Below are 24,421 nucleotides of genomic sequence, written 5' to 3'. Positions count from 1 at the left end.
CTTTAACCTGCTTTCATTTAGAGCCACAGTTTCCTGCTGTTTGCAGCTCGTGTATGTTGCTCCAACTCTGTGTAGCATAAGCTAGAGATGCACCTTCTGAAATGTTTGCAGGCATCTGTATGTTTGTGGCCACACACATGCTAATGCTCTTCGGTGGAAACTGGATCTGAGATTCTCAGCCATGTTGAATTATTTTATGGCAGTTCTCTGGAAGAAGGCAGTGCCTCCGGGGTTGTATGTACTGCGAGAATATCCCCTGATCCCAGCCTGCTTTTCAGTTCCCATGTTTGAGAGGTCAAAGGACTATTTATGACTTCCTTGAGTCCAGATCTCTCGGGACGCGCCGGAGCACATGGCTCCAGCTCAGACAGGTTCTGACCCAAAAGCTCATTAGCTCTGTTCCATCAGGTCTTTATTAATCTGTGTCTCCGGGCACAAAGAAGCTAAAAGGGGCTTGATGTTGCTGAATGGCTCATTGATGTGGCCTCTGCGGCCCCATTGTGTTCGGACGCCGGTCGATTGTAATGTGTACGGATCTGTATGTACTTTTGGCCCAGAGCTCGTTCGGAAGTGGCTCTGTGAGTCTGTGGCTCATTGTGGCTGAGCATGAAACGGCGAGCGAGTATCAATTTGCATACTCTCGCCGAAAGTATGCACTCGCTGCTGATGGGGAAAGTACATGCGTTTGAAATTGCCACAGTCTGAAGTTGCATCTTGATGCCACAAACGGCTTTGCGGTGTAGTGTTAGCGTTTGCACGTTGACATTAGCTACATAAATAATCTGCTGAGCTCATGAAGTCGCTGTGTCATTCCTTTTCATAGTTAACACTTTGTCTTGGACTAGTTAATGTGTGCTTTAATTAGCCCTGTGTGCGATGACTTATAAAGATGTTTAAAAGATGAAACCAAGAATGGTCTTGGTGCTTCAGAAGTTTGATGGCATATTGCTTGGGGCTGTCGTTATTATTCAGGCTTGGTTGATTAATTATTAATTGGCAAATAAACAGTTTCAGTTTGTTTGTAGCAATCAATGTACATGATCGAATGGTGTCATGAATTATTATTTAGAATTTTTTAACCAAGCTAACATTAAAGAGCAGTAGTAGCAATCAACTGTAAGTAATATAATTAATAAAAAATTGTAATTCATATATTTAATAATAACAATATATTTAATAAATGACCAAACAATAAAATAATAATATAATGCTATAAGGATGATGCAATGCACATTGTACAATAGTTCTTATCATTTTTGTTATTGTTAATATATTAATAAAGACCAAATATTCATAACGCTATTAATGATAAGTCGTCATCATCATCATAATTATGGTTTGTATGATTGTTGTCTTTTTTCTTATTCTTTATTATTAATAATATTATTATTATTATTTATAACAATAACAATTTTTGTTGTTAATATTAACAATATCCTTTACAAAAACTATTTTCCTTTGTTATTATTATTGTTTTTAATGTAATAAGAATAAGAACAACAAATAATCATAATATTAATAATCTATCAAATTATTCAATTTTAGCATTTATGGATATATCGTTACAACGTTTGACCAAAAGGTGACTCTGTGACAACTTTTTGAGCACCTTCAGGGCATAGTCTCGAAGACACATACTGACTTTAATAACAAATTGCTAATGCTTTTGTAAAATATAAAAATTTTTGACAACTCAAAATGGCTGACCTGGGAAAATCGGCATGCTCTGCTCGATGTAAAGAGACCATTTTTATGAATTTTGCACAAATTGTTGAGAAGTTATGACCAAAAAAAAGCAGTTTTTTTTTTTGTATCTCCGGACCACTAGGGGGCAGTGCGCCGAAACGCTGCAGCTAACTTCAGACCATGGTTGTGATAACACACACCGTGTTTGGTGTGAATACGTCAATGCATTGGAGATAACACCTTAAGTCAATTTTTGCAAGCTCTATGTTTGATTTGTTTGCAAGTTAATCAAAAACGTTTTTTTTTATCAACTTGAATTCCATAATTTTTGGTCAGCATAGTCTGTAGATCAAGTGATTAAATTTTGCTGAAAATCGAACTAACGGCCTAGGACAAGTTTGTTCAAATAGGTTTTACGAAAAATTCAAAATAGCGGAAACATTTTTCATGACAGAAAATCACGTCATGGGGTGCGTTTGAATCCGAATTTTGATAGTAGCCCATTAGGTTCGAAAGTTATATGTAATAACATAAGTGAAAATTTGTGGCGCTAGAAAAAAAATGGTGGCGCAAGAGAGTTTGAGTTAGAGAGTCCAAATTTGTTTTAGTTTGCGCCAAAGTTTGCGCAAATGCTGCAAACAGTTCATAGGGCTACCATAGACTTCCAGAGAGGAAGAAGAAGAGGAAGCCAGAATAATAATAATAAGAACCGGAACGAATACAAAAGGCATGGTTTCCGCTACATTTATTTTTCCATGGCGGGGCGCCACACCAAAATTCCCCCTTGCCACTGCTACATCACTACTCATTCAAAACATTCAGTTGTTGTTGTTTTTTTGTAGCGGGTTATAATCACACCAAAATGTGTTAAAAGGGAAGTGAATTATAACAGAACTAATTTTTCTGTAACCGTAGTGCTGTGCGTTATTTGTTTATTGACTGACTGATAGGTGCGTGATCCTTGAGGCCAGCAAACACGGCGTAGCTTTCAGTTAAGATGAACATGGTTTCCATAATTATACTTTATAGATAATGCTTTTGAATGCTTTAAAATTTATAGATGGCTTTATCTTGCTGGAGTTTATGGCTGTTTCACTCTACTTCAGGACACATTATTGCTGCTCTGTAGGTCTGTTGGAGACATTCATCAATATTTATAGCAAATCTAATAAATGTTGGAGACACTCGTTACATAAACGCACTAAATCACACTTCAGCAGCGTTTATTTGAGAGCGCACAAGAAAGTGAGCAGCGTTTATTTGAGGGCGCGCAAGAAATTTTGTGCACAAACAGAGGAAATCGGCGCGCAAGCAAAGAGATTCGCATGCTCGTACTACATAAATGCGATGCTGACTTGTAATACTGCGCTCACAACTTTTGTCACTAAAATAACACCACAAGTAGTTGGTAGATCTGTGTAAAAGGCTCAACAGAGTCTGCCGCCACAGCTAGAAAAAATCCTAGAGGTAACTGATAGGGGCCTAATAAAGATGACACAACAATAAATGTTAATAATATTAATAACCACAAACTATATATAATACAATTTTAGATGTTTACATTATTTTGTTAATAAAAAATATTGATAGTAATGTAGTTGTTGTTTCTTATTATGAATAACAACAAAAACCACAGACAAACAATAACGACACATGCTAGTAGGGCTGCACAATCATGCAAAAATCTGATATTGCGATATTTTGTTTTTCTTCGATTTAAATATTGCGATATGAATACAGTTTCACAAAATAGTTTAAGATGCTCTATTTGACAAGTTTCAGGGAGTCTAACAGTACTCAGGAGCAGACATTGAATACAAATCATCACAATACAAAACAAACGATTGCTTTGTCTCGTTTCAAGTCCAGATATCTAAAAGTTCCTGTAGATCAAGTAAAATAGTGTTTTGTTTTTGCCTTCAAAAGAAATGTTAATTACGAGTTTTTCCTAGAAACAAGACTAAAATTACATAGTCTAGTGGTTAGCGTGTCGACATATGGTGCAGTAGCACGTCAGGGCGTCCCGAGTTCGAATCCCGGCTCAAGGACATTTCCCTGGACAACCCCCCCCCCCCTTCACCCCCCTTCTCTCTCTAACTTCGCTTCCTGTCTAAATACTGTCCTATATAATAAAGGCAAAAAAAAAAAAAGACTTTCTTTTTGCGCACAATTCGTATAAACAATTCATCTTTGTTACACCTCCAAACATACTTTGTTCTGTGGCTCCTGGTCAACTAAAATCCAGACTCAACATTGCATACCTTGCGATGTAACTATTGCCAATGCGCACATTGAGATATCGATGGTGAAACGATATATTGTGCAGCCTGTCATACAAGTAACATTCACAATACATTCACTTGATTCACTTTTTTTAAGCTGTCAACATGACTAGCATTTCAAATACCCACTAATATAGGAATATGTGAAACAATCCTGCAGAGTGTCTCCACTAGTCTAGCATGTGTGTGTCTGTGAGAAACAGCAGATGTGATCCTCAGGAGGGTTTGTTAGCCTCAGGTGAGTTACGACCGACAGCACAGACCTGCTCATCCTCACGCGTCTCTTTCATGTCCAACAGAAGCTGCTTCAGGAACTCCAAAAGCTGCTCCTGGAGGCTATACTATGTAGATTATGTACAAATATGCTCAGGCATTTCCCCATAGCGGTGTTAGCGCTGACGCTAACACCGCCTGTATGTGTGTGTGTTTTAGGAGATTATAAATGAGTATAACATGGTTAGCTTGAGAGCCGTGTGTTTGAACAGGCTGATACTGGCCACTTGTAATCGCCAACTGTTTGTTTTTGTGTCTGTGGGGCAACAGAGCTTCTCCATTGGACAATTTTAAGGTGTTTGTTTTGGTACAACAGAAGCTCATCCTCACGCTTAGTTTTGTTTAATGTAAACATGAGCACTGAAACAAACCGCCTCAGGTGCTTTAAAGCACTTGACGTGTGTCTGTTTAGCATCAGCAGAGGATTAGACCTTGTTTGCCCTCGTTGGAAGTAGAGATTTGCGGAAATGAGATTTATCCAATTACAGGACATATTAGCGATTAAATCAGTAATAGCGTAGGCTAAAGCGAGATGTTTATTATGCAGATTTTATTTGCAGTTTAATGTTATAATATCGTTTAGGATTTGTAAAGTCAATGCAGAGTTTTTAAAATGACTTTAGCAAGAAATAAGGTTAAAATTCAAACAACTGTTTATTGTTTTTTTTTTTTTTTTTGCAAGGATACATAATATAGTGAAAAAATTACTTTAAAACATTAAAAAGATTTATAATGGTGCAAAAGAGTCTCTCTTTAATGTTCTAAAGTAATGAAAAAATGGATTTTACATTTCACAACAATGTAAAGCAGAACAACTGTTTTAAACATTGTTATTATTATTAATAATAATAACAACAACAATATGTATAATCATAATTTTTGAAACAACTAGATAGAAACAAAATTATTTTATGAACAGTAAAATAAAAATAAATAATAATAATAATATATATATATATAGTATGTCACAAAAGTGAGTACATCCCTTACATTTCTGCAAATATTTATCTATAACTTTTGATTTCTTTTGAATTCATTCATTCATTTTCTTAGTCCCATTATTAATTCGTCGCCAGAGCAGAATGAACCGCCAACATTTCAGCACGTTTTAGCTAATTAAAGCTAATTTCTCAAAGGCCAAACTTTCTAAAATATACCCCATTGTTTCAGATATGTGTGATAAATGTAAACCTTCACCATGTAACCGTAGTCTTATGTTTTTATTTTGTCCCAAGTAGCAAAACTATTGGTTTACATTCTTTAAAATAGTTTTGTTGTATATTTGGGGGGTCAAGTTAGCTGTTTGCCCTTTAATTGTGATCTTTGATGATCCCTCTTAGTGTCAGTATTTATTTATTATTTATTTATTATTATTATTATTATTATTATTATTATTATTATTTTATTTTTTTCAAATGTTGATTGTTTTATTTGGGGATTGTTTTGTTGGGGCTAGATAGAATTGTACAGTGCATCTGGAAAGTATTCATTGCGCTTCATAATTTTCCACATTTTTTATGTTACAGCCTTATTCCAAAATGGATTAAATTAATTTATTTCCTCAAAATTCTACACACAATACCCATAATGACAATGTGAAAAAAATATATTTTTTAAATTGTTGCAAATTTATTAAAAGTAAAAAACCTGAAAAATGACATGCACAGAAGTATTCACAGCCTTTGCTCATTACTTTGTTGATGCACCTTTGGCAGCAATTACAGCCTCAAGTCTTTTTGAATATGATGCCACAAGCTTGGCACACCTGTCTTTAGGAATTATTGCCTATTCCATTTTGCAGTACCTCTCAAGCTCTATCAGGTTGGATGGGAAGCGATGGTGTACAGCCATTTTCAGATCTCTTAGGAGATGTTCAATAGGATTTATGTCTGGACTCTGGCTGGGCCACTCAAGGACATTCACTGAGTTGTTATGAAGCCACTACATTGATATTTTGGCGGTGTGCTTTGGGTCATTGTCCTGCTGGAAGATGAAGTGTCGCCCCAGTCTGAGGTCAAGAGCACTCTGAAGCAGGTTTTCATTCAGGTTGTCTCTTCACTTTGCTGCATTAATCTTTCCCTCTATCGTGACTAGTCTTCCAGTTCCTGCTGCTGAAAAACATCCCCACAGCATGATGCTGCCACCACCATGCTTCACTGTAGGGATGGTATTAGCCTGGTGATGAGCAGTGCCTGGTTTTCTCCAAACGTAACACCTGGCATTCACTCCAAAGAGTTCAATTTTAGTCTCATCAGACCAGAGAATTTTGTTTCTTATGGTCTGAGAGTCCTTCAGATGCCTTTTGGCAAATTTAAGGCAGGGAGCTTCCGTCTGGCCACTCTACCATACCGGCCTGATTGGTGGATTGCTGCACAGATGGTTGTCCTGTAAGGTTCTCCTCTCTCCACAGAAGAATGCTGCAGCTCAGGCAGAGTGACCATTGGGTTATTAATCACCTCCCTGACTAAGGCCCTTCTCCCCCGATCACTCAGCTTAGATGGCCGGCCAGCTTTAGGAAGAGTCCTGGTGGTTCCAAACATCTTCCACTTACGGATGATGGAGGCCACTGTGCTCATTGGAACTTCCAGAGCAGCAGAACTTTTTCTATAACCTTCCCCAGCCTTGTGCCTCGAGACAACCCTGTCTCTGAGGTCTACAGACAATTCCTTTGTCTTCATGCTTGGTTTGTGCTTTGACATGCACTGTCAACCTTGGGACCTTATATAGACAGGTGTATGCCTTTTCAAATCATGTTCAATCAACTGAATATACCACATGTGAACTCCAATTAAGCTGCTTAAACATCTCAAGAAGATCAGTGGAAACAGAATGTACCTGAGCTCAATTTAGAGCTTCACAGCAAAGGCTGTGAATACTGCTGTACATGTGATTTTTCAGGTTTTTTATTTTTAATAAATTTCCAACAATTTCAAAAACTCCTTTTTCACATTGTCATTATGGGGTATTGTGTGTCGAATTTTGAGGAAATGAATGAATTTAATCCATATTAGAATAAGGCTGTAACATAAACAAATGTGTAAAAAGTGAAGTGCTATGAATACTTTCTGGATGCTCTGTAAATGGTGTGTGGGTTGTTGTGAAATGTAAAATGCTATTTGAAAGAATAAAAATTAAATGCCAAAAAAAAAGTAATGTCAAGAGAATTGTTCAGAGAATTTCTAGAAAATGTTTAGAGAGAGGAAAAAAAATGAAGACATTCAAAAAAAACTTCTGTAATGTGTTTGTAGGTTTAAAGACGTATCTGATCTCGGGTCGGAAGCTGGGCTCTCAGTGTGGATGTTCACAGCTCAGTTTGGGCCAAGACTTTGGCGAGACGTTAAGTCCGTCCTCAAATACACACACTCCAGATCACACACACTGCCCCATTGCAGAACCACCATCGCATGGCAAGGTACGCCTTCTCAAAACACACACACATGAGTAGTTTTCCATTTTTAAACAAACTGGCATACTTAATTTGTTGTTTGTGTCCTTCTCTCCACAGGCTGGGTTTATACCCTGTAGCATCTCCATAGACGTCGTTGACAATCCAACAACAGATGAGGCAACTCAAAATGGCTGCCAGGACGAACATCGAGCCAACAGCAGCAAGGTACATGATGAACCAAACTAACGGTTATGAACAACATGGTGTACTCCATTTCAGCATGTACAGCAGTGTACTCCATTTCAACCAAAGATGCGACTTAGACTTATGTGCAAAACTGAATTATCCAAAGAGTCAAAGAGAACAAAATCATCACTTCCTGATAAACTGGAGCCAAATATCAAAAAGAAAACTGTAATTTGCTGCAGTAGGAGAAGCCAATATGCATCTTTTTTTCTTTTATACTAAATTACATTTCAGGGCTCAAAATTGCGACTGTTTTGGTCGCATATGCGCCCGAAATTTTATCTATGCGACCTCAAAATATATTTGGGAGCATTTGTGCGAGTGCATAAAATTGTTGCGTGCGACTGATTTTCAAAATGTTCACCGCATGCGCGGATTTAGGACACTTTCACGCAGAATGCATCTTGGCACTTGAAATGCAGCGCTCAGGAACAGTTTAAAACTGTTGTCATGTCAACTTGCTGCAGTAAGCAAAGCCTGTAATGCTTGCCCCGACTTCGCACTCTTTTTATTGGCCCACTGCTCTAGAACTGAACGCGAATAGATTAGTTAAAATCAGCTGTCAATCACTCAGTCAATGCCTTCAGATGACAGGGAGAGCTACACAACCGCAAAAATGTAAAGCGCTGAAGATGAGAATGAAAACAACACAGACAGATTTAGTTTTAGAAACACCTAAAGCTACAAATAATGGCACATCTGATTACTGATCATGTGTTGAATGTTAATCCACCATCTACACTTTTCAAAGTGTGGATAAAAGATTTCCAGTGGCTTCAAGTCCGCTATGAAAATGACTAAAGCATTCACTGTAAAGTCTGTGAGACGGAATTTTCAGGTAACTGTTTGCCACATCTACACATTTTAATCACGAGAGGTTCTGGTTAATCCTTCATTTAATCGCCAGATGCTGTCAGCCGTGCAGCTATATGTAAAAGTTAACACCACGTACACCATCGTAAAAGGGCTTGCGCTGATTAAGATTAAACTAATATTGCAGCTCATGAAAAGACCGGTATTGCTATTAAAATGACGTATGCAAATAATAAGGTATATGTCAAAAGCATCTGTGCAGTATCAGTTATCAGTTAACATGCTAACAACATGTTAAATCATGCTAGAATCATGCTAATTATATAATAATTCATGTTGGAATCATGCTAACAACATGTTCATTCTTGTTAGAATCATGCTAATAACATGCTAATTTGTCATGTTTATGCATGTTAGAATCATGCTAATTAATGCTAGAAACAATTTAACAACATGCTAATTCATGTTGGAAACATGGTAACAACATGCTATTTCATTTTAACAACATGCTAATTCATGCTTGAATCATGCTAGTATCATGCTAATTCATGCTAGAAACATGTTAACAACATGCTGAATTATGCTGGAATAACAACATGGTAATTCATGCTAGATCCATGCTAACAACATAATCAATGTTAGAAACATGCTAACAACAGGCTAATTCATGCTAGAATCATGTTATATGTTCAGTCATGTTGGAATCATGGTAACAACATGCTAAAATAATGCTAATAACATGCTAATTTGTTAGAATCATGTTTATTCATGCTAGAATCATGGTAATTCATGCTAGAAACAATTTAACATGCTAATTCATGTTGGTAACATGCTAACAATGTGCTAATTCATGTTGTAAACAAGCTAACGACATGCTAATTCATGTTAGAATCATGTTAACAACATGCTAATTCAATGTTAGAATCATGCTAATAACATGCTAAGTTGTTAGAATCATGTTTGTTCATGCTAGAATCATGGTAATTCATGCTAGAACAATTTAACAACATGCTAATTCATGTTGGAAACATGCTAACAACATGCTAATTCATGCTAGATTCATGGTAACAACATGCTAATTCATGCTAGATTCATGCTAACAACATGCTAATTTGTTAGAATCATGTTTATTTATGCTAGAATCATGCTAATAACATGCTAATTTATTGGAATCATGTTTGTTCATGCTAGAATCATGCTAATACATGCTAGATTCATGGTAACAACATGCTAATTCATGCTAGAATCATGCTAGTTATATGTTCATTCATGTTGGAATATTGTTAACAACATGCTAATTCATGCTAGAATAATGCTAATAACATGCTAATTTGTTAGAATCCTGTTTATTTATGCTAGAATCATGCTAATAACATGCTAATTTGTTGGAATCATGTTTGTTTATGCCAGAATCATGCTAATTCATGCTAGATACATGGTAACAACATGCTAATTCATGCTAACAACATGGTAATTAATGTTATAACCATGCTAACACCATGCTAAATCATGCGAAATCATGCTAGTTATATGTTCATTCATGTTGGAATCATGCTAACAACATGCTAAAATAATGCTAATAACATGCTAATTTGTTAGAATCCTGTTTATTTATGCTAGAATCATGCTAATAACATGCTAATTTGTTGGAATCATGTGTGTTTATGCTAGAATCATGCTAATTCATGCTAGATTCATGCTAACAACATGGTAATCAATGTTGGAAACATGCTAACAACATGCTAAATCATGCTTTAATCATGCTAGTTATATGCTAATTAATGTTGGAATCATGCTAACAACATGTTAATTCATGCTAGAATCATGCTAATAACATGCTAATTTGTTAGAATCATGTTTATTCATGCTAGAATCATGCTAATATCATGCTATTACCAATCACAGACACACAGGTCTACTTTAAAGCTTTTTACTGGCTTGTTTCAGTCTTTAAAGCAGTTACGTTGTTGACTGCAGGGATCTTAAACATTGTTTTAGCCAACTTGATACTTTTTCAAACTAAATAAACTACTTCCCACAGGCTTTTTCAAGCCACCATAAAGTTTGTCCTCAAACTTTAACATCTAGTTAACCTAGTTAAGTCTTTAAATGTCACTTTAAGCTGAATACTAGTACTGTATCTTGAAAAATATCTAGTAAAGCATTATTTACTGTCATCATGGCAAAGATAACAGAAATCAGTTATTAGAAATTAGTTAATAAAACTATTATGTGTAGAAATGTATTAAAGAAACCTTCTCTCTGTTAAACAGAAATGGGGACAAAAATACACTGACTTCAGCTGTATACAGTATATAAACAGAAAATGTATACGACAATCATCTTGGATTAATTGAGCAGGCTAAACTCTTTTGCAAGATATTCCTGTTCACCTGAATCTGCAAAAGAAAGTGTCTTTTGATGTTAAGTTCTGTTTCTCTGCACAGTTTCCCGCAGGTCGCAGTCCTAAAACCCTGAATGGGCTGTTGAGTCCTCTGTGTGAGGAGCGGGTGAGAGTCAGCCAGTCGTCTCTGTGTGACAAACTCCAGGAGAAGGACCGCAGCTGGGCCGGAAGTCTGGCTGCAGAAGGCAAGGACCACTCGGCAATCCTCCCGCTGCGCTCCAAAAACTTCAGAGAGAAAAGCGACGCGCACTTTGTGGAGGTGATAAAGGAAGACAGGTGAGCGTGAGGAGATTCATTTGACTGTTTCTTTATGTAATTCAGTGTGTCATTTCTGTTCTTTTGCACTTTTTTTTGTTAGTCTGATGAAGGATTACTTCTTCAAGCCGCCCATTAACAAACTGAGTCTGAACTTCCTGGAAAAGTCTCTGGAGTCAGCTTACCGCACCAGCTACTATGAGCAGGTACAACTCTTCAGTTCAATTAAATTCATATTTATTTCTATTGCACATTTACAATGTAAATTGTGTCAAAGCAGCTTAACATAGAAGTTCTAGTAAATTGATAGCATCAGTCCAGTTTTCAGAGTTGAAGTTCAGTTTAGTTCAGTTCAGTGTGGTCTAATTGTACAAACACTGAAGAGAAAATCCATTGATGCGCTGCTCCACAAGTCCCAAAACCAAGCAAGCCAGTGGCAACAGTGGCGAGGAACAAACTTCACCCATTGATGAAAGTAAAGGAGAAAAAAAAACTAGGGTTATTATATTTACTTTTAAATTAACATTTTTATCTCTTACTATTATTACTATTACTAACATATAATATTTCAGTACTTCTGATAATAATGTACATCTAGGTGATTTGTTATTGATGAATATAGCCAGACAGACTTATTGGGATTATAAGACTGAAGGGTTTTATTTTGCAAACAACTATCTGGATGTACTTTATCCTGCTTTTTACACTGCTACTTGACACAAAATGTAATTATTTGATTTAAAACATTGCTCTGAGTCATATTAGTTTATTAACTCAGAAATTGAAGTGGCTGAGTGGAACATACACTAACCATACTATTACTAACCATATTATTCAGCCATAAGATGGCGCCAAACAAGCAAAAACAGAAGCGCGACAAACATAAATGAACGTATTTACTGACAGTCAAGAATAAGGATGCATGATATTGGAAAAATCGAACATTGCGATATTTATTTATTCTGTGATACACATTGCGATATGAATACAGTTTCACTAGATGTGTTGAATAACTATTTGGAAAGAATTGATCATTTTAGATTGATTGGGATGATTCTGTAGGAGAGTGCATATGCATACAATATAAAAAACAATCTACAAGCATAGATCAATTCAATAGAGAAAAATATACTAATTAAATAAACAGCGTTTTATTGTTTTCCGAGGAGTTGAACTGGATTGAGGTATATAGTAGTTGAATAATCAAATGTAAAATAATACAGCATAGTCTTCATTAAATAAACAATTCAATAGAATTTATCATTTTTAATTTGTCAGAGTTACAAACGGTACAATTTCTTAGGCCTGGATACTTTTTAAAACCCTCACACAAGCCTCAAAAAACACTGATATGAAATAATAAATTATAATTCAGACTGAACATATACTCGTGATGTGACTATTACGAATGTTCACATCAATGCTAAAGCCATATATTTTGCAGCCCTAGTCAAGATGATTTAAAGCACTCGGATGAATGTGCGTTAGCAGTTGTTATCTGGGAATAAAATAACTTGGAATGTCGTGACTGGCCAATCAGAATCAAGTATTGTGTAATTTATACAATAAAATCAGTGCATTTACCAAAATAATTACTCTGATGAGCTAAAATCTGTAGTTTGTGAAGAAATTAATTGTTTGAACAGGTTGTTTTTACGAATTGAAAACCATTTCCATCTTGTCTGAATCTTAAACGAATCCGTTCTTTTGAGACCAGAGTGTCCGTAGATTCTTAAGTATTTAATGTTGATATATCTGTTTAAGAAATTTAAGGCCCTTAAAAAGTATTAAAAAGTCTTAAATGCCAATTTACTAGGTATTACTTTTTTATCAGTATGCTAAAGTTTTCCTGAATTTAATCTTTGAATATTGGGATGCTGTGTAGTTTTTCGGAAATCGACAAAATCCTGCTAGATTTTACATCAATCTGCTTTGTTTACTGCAGTAACGAGGGAAACACTGTTATTCCTGCTGTTCTATAGGCACCACCTGCTGGATTAGCATTTTTATTCAGTATATGAATAATTTTTTAGTTTAGTATTAGTTTCTTACAATCAGTGTTTAGTAAATATACTGCAAGTTAAAATGTCGGCGATGAGGTCTTAAAATGGATGGAAAGAGTCTTAAAAAAGGACTGAAAAGGTATTGCATTTCATTCTCTGAATCCTGTATATACCATGGAGACTCCTATTAAAATTGAGATTTTGGGTTTTTCGGCTTTAAGTCTAATGTAAAGCAAACATCCAAAATACACTCAAGTAGGAATTTAATTTTGCTAACTGACAACTGCCACTCATTAACTGAATATTAACCGTTAACTGCCCTGCTGAAAAATCCATCTTAAAGCAGCCTAGGCTGGTTGACCAGCCTGGTTTTAGAGGGTTTTTTTCCATTTCCAGGCTAGTTTCCAGCTATTTCCAGCCTGGTTTTAGCTGGTCATCTCACGCTGTTCAAGTGCGCACGCTGCATGATGAAAAGACAATGACAACGCGCGCATATGCTGACTTTTTGTAAACAGTTTTGTTGTTTAAATATGATATTGCATTAATTTGCATACATGCCTTATAAGCTGTAAAATGAAAGCTGTAGCCCATTTATTGTGTTTATGACGCAGATCCAAAAGGCTATCAGCATCAGCGCTGGTTTGGCATCAACTTGTCTGTGTCAAACTGCAATATTCTTCTTCCATTTTGCGTCTTTGGCAAATATGTCTGTAGGCAGGTGTGGTTGCATGTTACCATCCCTTGAGTTTCCAAATATGTGTTGTAGTTTCACATTAAGGGGCCGATCGCAGCGATCGCACTTTTCCGTTCCAGAAACACGAGGCGCATCACTGCCTTTTATGTTGACAAGAAAAAAAGAAGCACGATACTATTTTTCATGTCACTATAGGAAACGACTGAATCAGCCAGGTATTGTTTGTGCGCGAGTGTTGCTGTCTATGTTGTTATAATTGTAATATTTAATAATATTGTGAAATTTAAGATTTGTAAAGTAATGCAGCTCTGGATAACTTGGAAACCGCGAGAACTAGTCTGTCCTTCATCTTAAAAACACTCGTGGCCGTTAGTAAACCATACAAAAGATGCCCAAAGATGTCATCAGCCCCTTATGCAGCCAAACTTAAAAAAAATCTATAAAATAATTGTTTAACTGAGACCATTAATTGGTTAAAAACGCAGCCTTTAATCGATTATTTTGAGCATCCCTACACTCAAATGCTTCTTTTAATGCACTCAATCAGCTTGTGTGTGAGTTTGTACATTTATAGATTTACTATTTTATTGATTTCTTTATTCTGAAGGTTTTTTTATTGAGGGATATTTTCATCCATAGCATGTCCGATTATATACAAACTGTAATTCTACATTTAATTCAGTTTTTTTTCTCCTGTCACCTTTCTGTTACTCCAACGTTCAGATTTTAGCTGGAAATATGTACAAATTGGCATCTTTTTAAATTAAGACCTCATTTACATATTTAAACTTCTACCGTTTTAGAAAACGGTGGCTCAGTGGTAAGCACTGTTGCTGTACAGCAAGAAGGTCGCTGGTTCGAGTCCTGGCTTGCCCAGTTGGCATTTCTGTGTAGAGTTTGCATGTTCTCACTGTGTTGGCATGGGTTTCCTCCGGGTGCTCTGGTTTCCCCCCCACAGTCCAAAGACATGCGCTATAGGTAATTTGAATAAACTAAATTGGCCATAGTGTATGAGTGTGTGATTGTGTGTTTATGGGTGTTTCCCAGTATTGGGTTGCAGCTAAAAGGGCATCCGCTGTGTATAACATTTGCTGGAATAGTTGTCGATTCATTCAGCTGTGGCGACCTCTATGGAACAAAACCAGTGCCAAAAGTGTTGAAATAAAAAAGCTTGTCGAATAGCACTAACTGAAAAAAAAATACATTGAATTAACAACTGCTTACATTGTAATGACTTGAATTTCCAGGGTTTGTATTTTTAGGTCCTGAAATTTAACATAGCATAAATTTAACATAGCATATTCAAAACACATTTTCATACTCAACTTCAATACTTCAGATTCAACTTCCAGACTTCACTGCCAAAATATTCAGCTCTGTTTAAAAATACCATGGATAATATTCAATAGGCAATTTTCATCTCACTTTATTTGTTCAAAATTTGTTCCATAAATTCAGTGGTTCAAATTCGGCTGTTCATTATTGACCTTATTCTAAAGTGCGGAAGTGCGCCTGTTTTCACGATTGTTTTAGAACTTCCGATTAGGTTCGCTATGGAAAAAATGTCTAGGAATAATAAACAGCAGAAAACGGTCAAACTACTTGCTCTACAAACAAATGTTTGCATTACTATACAGACCAAGTAGAATAATATAATAAGAAAATATCAGTTTGCAACATCAAGCAGCCTAACGAGCGGTTTTTAACATCTAAAAATGAATGAAAGTGAATGAGACCGGAAGTCTAGAGCCAAAAAGATTCACAGGGCTGCGCCCACTGGTCGGGAAAGAATAAGGTGAATAGTTACATCTGGGAACTACAGGAAAAGCAATAGATTGCAGACTGACTGCTTTTATTACCGGCAGGTGAAGATTTTAGTCTGCATTCTATTGCTTTTACTGTAGTTCCCAGATCTAATGTTAAATTTTAACAGCGGAATTTGAACCACTGAATCGATGGAAGCGAATTTTCAGGACCTAAAAATACAAACCCTGGTAATTCAAGCCATTAAAATGCAGCAGCTGTTAATTCAATGTATTATTTTTTTCAGTTAGTGCTATTCGACAAGGTTTTTATTTCAATACTTTTGGCACTAATTTTGTTCCATAGACCTCTAAAATAGAGACTAAACTAAAGAAAAATGGATGAATAAATGAATGAATGTTAGAAAACTTGTAATTCAAAAATATTCAGCTGCAGCTTCTTGCCTTTAAAATCTGATCTCATATGAATATGATCTCTCAGTGAGTAAATGAATTTCATTAGTAATCCATTTAAATCCATTTAGTAATGCATTTAAAATGTCTATTCCGACTATTCTAGTGAATCAGTCAGTTCTATAAGTCTAAAAAGCTGTAACTGTAAATGAAAAAGGAACTGTAAATGTCAGTGATGTATGGCCCTCTTGTGGTGTTTGAGAGTCACTGCAGCGTTTTGATCTGCTGCGTTTCTCCATCAGGTGATGAATCATGTGCCTGTTCAGACGTTTGCGAGTCCAGTGTTCAGCTCTCTGCTAGACGTCCTGCTGTCATGTACTGTGTTTCTGGCTCTGACCATGGCCTGTTTCCTCTACCCGCTGGTGTCCATGCAGACGCCTCTGGCCGCCACACTGGGCCTGGCTATCACTGCTGCGCTGCTGGAGCTCGTCTCGCTCCTTCTGTCCATTCGGTGAGTGGAAAATCATTAACAATCGTTTGAAGAGTTTGATGTGGAGCCCATACAGTTTATGAGAAGCAGCTTTCAGAAATCTGGGAGCTTTTCACATATGCCTTTGAATATGTGCATATATCGGTTATTGGGTTATTTTTGCATGTTAAGTTGTTAAGCCTTCTTTTGTTTTACATTACACCTATATACCAACAATGGAAATCTGTCATGTAAATTACACAATAATATTAATAGTTGTTTAAATATATATTATAATAATTTTTTTAAATAATTATGTTTATTGGATTTTCTTAATAATACAGACATAGCAATACATCTTCAAAAGACATGCAAGGAAAAATATCAACACAAAACAATGAAGATAAACAAAAAAGGGGGAAAAAACTCAGTTGAACAGTTGAAGTCAGAATTATTAGCCTTTGATTTTTTTTTTTTTTTTTTTTTATATTTCCTAAATAATGTTTGACAGAGCAAGGAAATTTTCACAGTATGTCTGATAATATTTTTTCTTCCAGAGAAAGTCTTATTTGTTTTATTTTGGCTAGAATGAAAGCAGTTTTTAATTTTGTATTTCAATTTTGCCCCTTTAAGCTAACTTTTTTTTCCGATAGTCTACAGAACAAACCATCGTTATACAATTACTTGCCTAATTACCCTATCCTGCCTAGTTAACTTAATTAACCTAGTTAAGCCTTTGAATGTCAGTTTAAGCTGTATAGAAGTGTCTTGAAAAATATCTAGTCAAATATTATTTACTGTCATCATGGCAAAGATAAAATAAATCAGTTATTAGAAATGAGTTATTAAAACTATTATGTTTAGAAATGTGTTGAAAAAATCTTCTTTAGGTTAAACAGAAAAAAATAAACAGGGGGGCTAATAATTCAGGGAGGCTAATAATTCTGACTTCAACTGTATAAAACAGGGCTACCCCAAATAAAACCGATCAGAAAAAGGGATAAAAACATTGCTTATTTTTCAGATAATAATACAGTTACAATACACCTTTAAGCATGATTGCTTTTACCACTCATTCACATCTGCAGCTGACCGTCAGAACAGCAGAAACCATTGCTACTTCACACACGTCACTTTAGAGCTAGTATTTGAATGATTCTCTAGCGTAATGTCTAAAGCGATGAAAAAACAGGTGATTTTACTGACATTTTGAAGTTATAAGGCTGAACAGCATGAAATATAATCAATCTACAGAGATTTCCCAGTATTTCTCTGTTGAAATCGGGATTTCGCAATAATTAACCCTGAAAAAGCCAAAGCAAAGCAAACACATCGAGTTTCTATGGTCTAAACACAGCACTACAACATACAAAAGAGAGATTGACTTAGAATGTCACTTACCTGATTTATAATGATTTGTTCTGCTGTAGTTTGAAACTTACGCTGAGAAAATGCTGTTTTTCTCCCTTAAGGACCTATTATGCGATCTCTGTCGTCATCTTGTAGTGGAACGTCAATTGTCACATTTTTTGGTCTGCTCAGACAGGCTGATGGATCCTGAATCCAATGCTAAAAAATGATATATATTTAAAATAGGCAATATCCTTAAAAATAATCTGCATAGTTGCAATCTAAACAACTACATTCATGACTAAAAAAACCTCAAAAGTACATTATGTTGTCCAACAGCAGCAATATTTGTCAAACTAACTAAGACAAGGGTGTTGATCAATAGATTTAGGACAACTTTGATAAATGAATTTGAACCACTTCAAATGGTAACTACTGCATATATATCATACACACACATACAGTTTTTTTAAAGCAATCTTTTATTTTGGATGTGATTGGTTTTAGTCCAGCACTAGTTTATATCTAAATTGTATAGTTGTTATATATTATAATTTAATAACATTTATTGTAATTAAACTAATAATTTAAATGTTTATTCATATTTTATATATAATGTAAATCAAATTTATTGTAATTAGACTAATTACTTAATAGTGTACTAGTGTAAAATAATTATTACTATAATTTTACTGATAATGAAATTATATATATTATATATATATATATATATATATATATATATGTATATATATATTTCATATATTTCATATATATATATATATATATATATATATATATATATATATATATATATATATATATATATATATATATATATTTCATATATTTCATATATATATATTTCATATAATTCAGTGAACGTTATATTAATCTCATTTGATTAAAGTAAATTTAAATAATACTATAATCTTTTTATTATTAAGCTAATAATTAAATTTGTATATAATTTATTTGTGTGAATTATTCATTAATTTGATGATTGCTGCCTTTAGTGCTCAGTTACTATTTAGTTTTTGGTAATGCAGTATTTATTATAATGAAGCTAGTTTCACTTTGGTCATGGTGAATAAATCAGTGTATGTGCACCTGTGTTGACCTCTTGCTCTCTGTCCTGCAGTATGATCTTCTGTCTGGACGATGTGCAGAACTGCAGTCGCTTTCTGCTGAAGCTGGTGTCTGGTTGGGTGCCGCGGCATGTGATCGGGGCTGTGCTTGTGTCACTTCCTGCTGTGTCAGTTTTCTCCCACCTGGCCTACAGTCTGCAGCTGCCCATCCAGGTAAACTCATCAGATTTGTATATGAATCGCCATTTTTCTGCCAGACGTGTAGATGATCTAGAAAGAATATTTTGAAAAGTATCGTTGTATGTTTGTTTATTTTTATGTATCATACTCATTTACTATGATGTACCGAAGACACCTGGTAAAATATCCTTCTTTTAACAATAATATGTGTACCAAAAAATCCTGTCAGGCAAATTTTATTATAATATATGACATATTAAAATATTGTTATCATTGGTTATAATAAAACTTGTTTTTAATAAGCATACGCATACATACATCAATCGTTTTTTAATAAGTGACTTTTGCTTTTAAAAATAGATTAATGTCAAGAGCAAAAGTGGCAAAAAAATTACAGGTGACACTTAAATTAAGTCTCGGCAATTTTTTATGAACAAAACACACTGGAAGCTTAGACAAAAGTAACACGGTGTAAAATACAGAGCAGTTTAATTTGAGAAATGGCATTGCCTGTACCCCATCAGCTGACTAAAATTTTATTTCAATGTGGTGTTTGACATGTACACTTCTCATTATTACTATTTATTATTTATCTCATTACTAAGCACACACGGAACCTGCGTGCGCAGATTTTCTGTTTATATACTTATTTAAATCTGTGTAAATTAATATTTGTTCAGTTTTGATGATAATTTCAGTAATATTATTAACTAATATGCAAATGTTTATGCATCTTTCTTAGTTTTATGTATTATATGAGAAACTGACTTTGTTTACCAAATAAGTGGGTCTAATTGGATTTTCATTGTAGACCTTAATAACCTTAAAGTTAAAAAAGATTGTATTTTATTTAATGTATTAAGTTTTTAGTTACTCTACTGTAAAAACGATTCCAGATTATTCCACATAGATTTTTTTTTTCTTTTCTTTTTTTTTTCTTTTTTTTTTTTTTTTTTACAAAATTCTTTGCAGAAATGGCAATAAATGTCTGCAGTTTCTGTCTGATACTGCTCATTATTAGGGCCAGACAGAACCTGCAGACATTTTTTGTTATTACTGCCCAGAATTTTGTTAAAAATCTGTGGATTTATTTTTAAATTTGCGGAATGATTTGGGAGTATCATAACTTAAACCTTACATATGAACTAAAAAGAAATACCTTTTTAACCTGTATTTAATGTTTACAATTCAAATCCAATTAGATCCACTTTATTTGGTAAACAAAGCAAGTCTTCTATATAATATATCTACTAAAAGACAGAAAATATTATTTTACAAACTGTATTGTGAATAAATTATATTAACATTTTCATATTAGTCAATAATATTACTGAAATTAATTTATAAACTGAATAAATATAAATTTGTAAACAAACAGAATAAATGATGGGCTAAAAATCTGCGGAATTCTGTGGAAAATCTACGTGCATCATATCCCAAATCCGTCGTTCCAATGAACATTCACAAACTGCATCGCAAACTTGCACGCTTGCAACTACACCTCTGGAGCTGTAGTTAGAAACATAGTTCCTGGCTGTGTTCTATTCCCAGTTATCCCCCTTATGCCCTATTCCTTTTGAACCTTCCAACTTTTAAACTTGGAATGATAAAAAAACATTAAAGTCATCTCTCTCAGGTGTAATTTACTTTCAAATATTTTTACAGTTCAGTTTTAGCGATCTTCATGTTTACAATTGCACTCCCTTCGCAATGTATCTTATTTTATTCCTTCGCATGTTTTTACCAAAACTAATATTAGATTTTTTTTTTAATGAGTGTGCATGTAAAACAATATAATTTATATATATAAATAGAGTTCTTCTCTAAAGAAGTTGTTACCACCCCGTTTAGAGCATCATTATGGGCTTTTTATGTTATAACTAACGTGATTCAAACAATGGATCTGCAACAGAGAAACTATGAGTTTTGGTAAACTCTCGTCATTACATCGTTCTTTTCCCAAATGATGCATCGTACAATGATAGTTCAGCCACGAGTTACGTCATTGTTTGGGAAACGCACCCCTGAAAGGTTTTGTCCTGGATTGGAGCAAAATGAATGCATACCTCTCTTTTCAATTATATTTGAAAACTATTTTCTTCGTCAACTTTTCTTTTCTGGAAGCTGACATCCCCTCCCATTTAAACACTCACTGCTGTGAAGACTGTTGCCAGATTACAACAAACATCATACAGTGACTGAATGTCATGACACAGCGTTATGCAGGAAACTTTAAATGTTGCCTTTGATTTCATTTTAGACCACCATCTAAAAGACAAAAAATAGTAAAAGTAGTCAATTTACATGTTTAATTCCTTACAAACAATTAATGCTCTTGAAATATGAAAAACAGCAGGAAAAATAAGTATTGAACACATCACCATTTTTCACAGAAAACATATTTCTAAAGATGCCGTTGACTTGTTACCAACAAATTTCAAGTCATCTAATTAGTTTACAAATGAAGTTATATGTAATAAAATGAAATTATGCAGGGAAAAAGTTTTGAACACATGAAGGAAGGGAGGTGAAGAAAGACCAGACAGCAGCTGAAATCTCTCAGTAGTTCTTCAGCATTCCTCTGCCCTTCCTCGGTGTAAATGAATATCAGCTGCTTCAGTACATCGTCTACATTAGGAGGATGATGAAGATGAAACCAGGGTGGACATTTCAGCAAAATAATAATCCAAAACACAGCCAAGGAAACTCATAAATGCTTTCAGAGAAAGAAAATCTAGCCGTAGAATGGCCCAGCCAATCACCTGACTTAAATCCAATAGAAATTACAAAATAAAGCTCGGATAGACAAGACCCACACAGCCATCAAGCATTTTTACATTCCGTTGAAGTCACACATGAGCAATTCATCCTCAATTCAATTAATTTTCCCCGCTCTATGTGTTTGTATGTGATGTGGCTGCGGATTGAATTCTCTCCAGGTGCAGATTCGGACCGAAATCCGTACTTTAAGAATTGATGGTCTGATGTTTTGAGCTGAAAACACATCCGAACAATGTGCTCAAACAATGACAAATGTTTTTAAAACTCAATTGTTAATGCCTGGTGGAAAAACAGAGCTGAAGTAAACATCTGAAGATCCATCTCCCATCAAAAATACTCACCTAAGCTGAATCCCGGACATCTTCATCTTTAAAAGTGTACATTTTCCCCCAGTTTCTTAAAGCCAGTTCCTGATGGCCTGGTAATTACAAGAAGAGTTTTGAAGATTTGAACATGTTGAAAACACTGATACTCAACTACAGAATCTAGCAGCAGACCATGTTTTATAAGTCTCTGCAGGTAATCTCCATAACCCTAGTTTATGATTGGTTTAAGTGGTGTTTGTTTTCCCCCTCTTCTGTCTCTGCAGGTGATAATGTTCCTGTGCTGCGCTCTCATTATTGCCATTATCCAGTACTGTACCTTCTGCCAGCTGAGTTTCTGGATGCGTTCAGCTCTGGCCACTGTCGCTGGTTTGTCTTTGCTCATCCTGCTCTACAGCACCAGCACCACGACCAGGTCAGACATCCTCAGCTTCTCTCATTGGCGTAAACATGAGTAGTGTTTGAATTCATGACATGTAAACTGTGTTGTAGTTTTGTTTTGTTGACTCTTCTGACTGTTCATGATGATACTTGTCCACCGGTGCTGAAGAAATGCACCAAAAATAACACAGGTGTGTCTGGGTTTGTTCACTTTGAATGTTTTCAGCTCATGGTGAATAGAAGTTGACAAAAGACCAACAATGAGTGTAATTCTTTGCATTGTTGTCAATCCCACAAGCCTCTACATAGGGAATTGATAATGGCTGCTCTTCTCCGGTGGACATGTGACTGTCAGAATGAGATTGCTACTTTAGGAAACTGATTTCTGATTTATGACAATAACTGTTTTCTTTTGGCAGCACCACTGATACATTTCCGAGTTTTGGGTGAGTGTTTCTTTAACTGCTGTTCAGATTACTATTCCTAATGCCAACTCTGAAGGTTGATACTGTGTGTGTGAATGTGTGTTCAAAGCATACTGATACATACAGTCGAAGTCAGAATTATTATCCCCCCTTTTGAATTTTTTTTTCTTTTTAAAATATTTCGCAAACGATTTTAAACAGTGCAAAATTCACAGTATGTCTGATCATATTTGTTCTTCTGGAGAAAGTCTTATTTGTTTTATTTTAGCTAGAATAAGCAGTTTTAGCTAGAATAAGCAGTTTTTAAAAAAAAAAAAAAAAAAACATTTTAAGGTCAAAATTATTAGCCCCTTTAAGCTATATATTTTTTCGATAGTCTACAGAACAAACCGTTGTTATACAATAACTTGCCTAATTACCCTAACCTGCCTAGTTAACCTAATTAACCTAGTTAAGCCTTTAAATGTCACTTTAAGCTGCATTGAAGAGTCTTGAAAAATATCTAGTCAAATATTATTTACTGTCATCATGGCAAAGATAAAATAAATAAAAATCTTCTCTCCGTTAAACAGAAATTGGGGAAAAAATAAACAGGGGCCTAATAGTTCTGACTTCAACAATATATATATATATATATATATATATATATATATATATATATATATATATATATATATATATATATATAGATAAATATACAGTCAGAATTATTAAATAATAATAACGTAGAGCTTCTCTCATAAAATCACTTGGAGTTTCAATGAGATAGTTGTATATTTTGGGCTGGATGCTTGGCCGTTTCGTCTTATCCAGTATCCATTGGGAGGGTGTTATCGCAAATAGACCTGTCAGACGAACGCAGCTTACTTTAACGTTAATTTTAGATTTAAAGTCGAATCACTGTGCTTATCACTGGGTGACAAGCTGCTATAATACGCTGAAAGCATTATCTAAATAATATATATAATATGTAATCAATATAACTTATTTCTAAGGCAAACTCTGTACCGCATCAGATGTCATTTCCTCACTGTAAATGTTAGCGCTAATGTTTTTTCTGCCACCTGGCTGCGCGCGCATCCTGACTGTTTACAAACATGGTAATTCATCTATAAAATCAGTGCAATTACCAAAATAATGATTCTGATGAGCTAAAATATGTAGTTTGTGAACAATTTAATTGTCTGAGCAGGTTCTTTATGTGAATTGAAAACTATTTCCGTC

At 34.9% G+C, this 24,421-nt stretch overlaps 1 protein-coding gene across 1 annotated transcript in view; it reads left to right on the top strand.

Annotated features, from left to right (window-relative positions):
- Positions 1 to 24,421, top strand: part of adcy9 (adenylate cyclase 9) — a 67,114-nt gene that overhangs the window by 37,683 nt on the left and 5,010 nt on the right. The window contains exons 2-9 of the mRNA XM_056448333.1: positions 7,490 to 7,653; positions 7,747 to 7,854; positions 11,136 to 11,368; positions 11,451 to 11,553; positions 16,503 to 16,711; positions 19,161 to 19,320; positions 22,658 to 22,806; positions 23,192 to 23,218. Of these exons, the coding sequence (XP_056304308.1) occupies positions 7,490 to 7,653; positions 7,747 to 7,854; positions 11,136 to 11,368; positions 11,451 to 11,553; positions 16,503 to 16,711; positions 19,161 to 19,320; positions 22,658 to 22,806; positions 23,192 to 23,218 (1,153 nt within the window). The remainder of the gene's footprint in view (positions 1 to 7,489; positions 7,654 to 7,746; positions 7,855 to 11,135; positions 11,369 to 11,450; positions 11,554 to 16,502; positions 16,712 to 19,160; positions 19,321 to 22,657; positions 22,807 to 23,191; positions 23,219 to 24,421) is intronic.

This window comes from Danio aesculapii, chromosome 22, assembly GCF_903798145.1.
Source record: "Danio aesculapii chromosome 22, fDanAes4.1, whole genome shotgun sequence".
NCBI classification, from domain to species: domain Eukaryota; kingdom Metazoa; phylum Chordata; class Actinopteri; order Cypriniformes; family Danionidae; genus Danio; species Danio aesculapii.
This window is presented reverse-complemented; position numbering and strand designations above follow the sequence as displayed.